The sequence below is a fragment of the Palaemon carinicauda genome, chromosome 20, assembly GCF_036898095.1.
Source record: "Palaemon carinicauda isolate YSFRI2023 chromosome 20, ASM3689809v2, whole genome shotgun sequence".
NCBI lineage: Eukaryota > Metazoa > Arthropoda > Malacostraca > Decapoda > Palaemonidae > Palaemon > Palaemon carinicauda.
In genome coordinates, this window is record NC_090744.1 from 64,732,849 (window position 1) to 64,736,239 (window position 3,391).

General features: G+C 38.6%; 1 protein-coding gene across 1 annotated transcript in view; it reads right to left on the reverse strand.

The window, feature by feature from the left end:
• Nucleotides 1–527: 527 nt before the first annotated feature.
• Nucleotides 528–3,391, reverse strand: part of LOC137659849 (uncharacterized) — a 14,664-nt gene continuing 11,800 nt past the window's right edge. Inside the window, exons 2-3 of the mRNA XM_068394633.1 lie at nt 2,018–2,369; nt 528–544 (exon numbers count right to left, since the gene is read on the reverse strand). Of these exons, the coding sequence (XP_068250734.1) occupies nt 528–544; nt 2,018–2,369 (369 nt within the window). The remainder of the gene's footprint in view (nt 545–2,017; nt 2,370–3,391) is intronic.

Below are 3,391 nucleotides of genomic sequence, written 5' to 3' on the forward strand. Positions count from 1 at the left end.
GCCACCCTTGTCCAGGTTCCTTCACCATCAACTTCATTATCGTCACCCACCCTTGTCCAGGCTCCTTCACCAACACCTTCATTGTTGTCACTGTCAGCCACATTCAAGACACCTCTGACGCCACTCAGCTTCCCGGTCCTGACCCCTTGGTCCGTCGAGAGCAACCTAGAAGAGGCCATGTCACCCTCACCCCTCTACACCTCTAAGGAACTCAACACCCCACCAGTCCAGCAGGCCTCCCCACGCAGCGGTACCACAACCAGCAAGGACAAGGACACTGACTGATGAGACACTTGTAAATATTTGTAGATAATTGGACTGTGATACTTGTACATATTTGATGTTTGCTGTTTTAATGTAAATAAAATGATTTCTTATTTTAAGACACTTATTTTTCTCTTTAACCTTAAAACAAAGAGAAAGAAAATGGAAACGAACAAATATTAAAAAGGAAAGAAAAATAAACCAAACAAATTTTGATGTTTGGTGTTTTAATGTAAATAAAATGATTTCTTATTTCAAAACACTTATTTTTCTGTATAACCTTAAAATAAAGAGAAAGAAAATGAAAAAAAAAATAAAAAACAAAACAAAAAGGAAAGACAAATACACCAAAAACATTTTGATGTCTGCTGTTTTAATGTAAATAAAATGCTTTCTTATTTCAAAACACTTATTTTTCTGTATAACCTTTAAATAAAGTGAAAAAATGGAAACGAAAAAAAGAATAAAAAAAAAGGAAAGAAAAATAAACCAAAAAATAAAGAAAAGAAATACCAGGAAGGACACTGAATGAGCTGAGATGAGACACTTGTAAATATTTATAAATAACTGGACTGTGATACTTGTACATATTTGATGTCTGCTGTTTTAATGTAAATAATAAAAAGGAAAGAAAAATAAACCAAAAAATTTTGATGTTTGCTGTTTTAATGTAAATAAAATGATTTCTTATTTCAAAACACTTATTTTTCTCTATAACCTTAAGATAAAGAGAAAAAAATGGAAAAGAAAAAAATAAAAAAACAAAACAAAAAGGAAAGACAAATACACCAAAAACATTTTGATGTCTGCTGTTTTAATGTAAATAAAATGCTTTCTTATTTCAAAACACTTATTTTTCTGTATAACCTTTAAATAAAGTGAAAAAAATAGAAACGAAAAAAAAATAAAAACAAAACAAAAAGGAAAGAAAAATAAACCATAAAATAAAGGCCAAAAAAAAAAAAGCACCAGCAAGGACACTGACTGAGATGAGATGGGACACTTGTAAATATTTGTAAATAATTGGACTGTGATACTTGTACATATTTGATGTCTGCTGTTTTAATGTAAATAAAATGCTTTCATATTTAAAAAAAATAAATGGCAACAAAAAATACACACGAAAAAGATACGTTTCTTTTATTTAAAAAATGGAACAACTATGCAGCTCATGGAGGTACTACAATTTTTTCTTGCCAAGGGACAGCACCAGCAGGGGACATGTAGTAATGTGAAAGGTAGTCTCGCTGATCCTTTGCATCCTTCTGGGTATGATGGCCGGTTAGAGGCACCAGCCCCTGCAGGTGTTGCTCAGTCCTCCATCCACCAGGGGTCAGATCATGTGTGTCCGGATCTTCGTAGTCCACTTCTGAAATTGCGTATGGGTATCTGATGAGGACGAGGTTGTGTAGGACACAGGCACACATGGTGATCAGGTTGATGGTGTCGGGGTTCTGCTGCATCGTCGTCAAAAAGCAACAGAACCTTTGACTTAAAATTCCAAAGGCATTCTCCACGACACGTCGGGCACGAGACAACCTGTAGCTATATATGCGTTCTCGTAGGACTTGTGACCGATGGGAGAATGGTTTCATTATCCAGGTTCGGAGAGCAAAGGCGTCATCCCCTACGAAGTGATAGGGCACTGGGTGGTCATCATTAGGGAGTGGTTCTAGTTGAGGCATTCCAGCTCTGTTGTCTTCTACAGCATCATGCAGGGAAAAGTTGCTCCATGTTCCTCCATCCGACACACCACCCTCTGCTCCAACATCCACATAGAGGAACTTGAAGGTAGCATCTGCCACTGCCATCAGTACAATGCTGTGGAAGCCCTTGTAGTTGTAGTAGTAAGATCCAGCATTGTGTGGCTTCTTTATGCCGATGTGCTTTTCGTCCACAGCCCCCAGACAATTGTGGTAATTCCATCTGGAGCTGAACCTGGCAGCAACTTCCTTCCAGTCCTCCTCAGTTTTGGGGCAGCGCAGCACTTCGTCCTTGTAGACCACGATGACGGCTTTACACACCTCCCTCGGGTATGATCTTGCAGATGGTACTTGCTTCAACCCTGAACCTGTACTGCAGACTTTGATAGGAATTTCCAGTGGCTAAAAAGCGGAGGGAGGCAGCAAGCTTGAGTCCAATTTGAAGCGGTTCCCTCATGAAGGTGGACTGCTTCTGGAGGTGAGGGGTTAACTTCTCAACCATCTCTTGAAACAGGTCAGGTGTGATTCTGAGGTAATTTTTGTAGCCGCTTTGATCTTCCTTGTGGAGTTCAGTCATTAGACTGTGATACTGTCCAAACTCGTGCCTTCTGGTTAACCATTCCCTGACCCACACTTTCCTTTGTATCTTTCTTCGAGGTGGGGTTGTCTTTTGTTTCTCTTCTTCCTCTGCCAGCCTTTTCTGCTGCTCTCCAACAATGGCTAGAGCAGCTGCCAGGTATAGGTATCTTCTCCTCTTTGCAATGGTGTCTCTGACAGTAAGCATTGTTGTCTCTTCCAAAGCCAATCCAAGAATGTCCTTGGTTTGGAGAAGCCCCGTTTTTATATGGCGTGGCCAAATCGGCACGACACCATCCGAATTGCGTGAACTCATCGTGCCAATGCAGGAAGTGCACAAACTATGCGTAAACTATGTGTGAACTCGTCGTGAACTCGTCATGCCAGTTCGTGCCAATGTGGCCATGTATTCGTGAACTCATCATGAACTCGTCGTGAACTCATCATGAACTATGTGTGAACTCGTCGTGAACAGTGCGGGAACCTCCCAGTTCGTGCCACAAAATGCCACAAATTCGTGACAAAATGTCGTGCAAGTGTCAGCCTGGCAAAACTTTCATGGCGAAACAAACCCTTTTACCACGTCAATGTATCCCCACTCAGAAAAGGACATATATATATATATATATATATATATATATATATATATATATATATATATATATATATATATATACATATCGTGTCAGAAGTCATATAAACATCTAATAAAATGTTGTATTAAACAAACTGGTTTGTAAGCAGAGGGTTATTATTATTATTATTATTATAATTATTATTATTATTATTATTATTATTATTATTTTCAATGGTTATAGTAATTCTTATTATCAATATCTAGAGCCGAC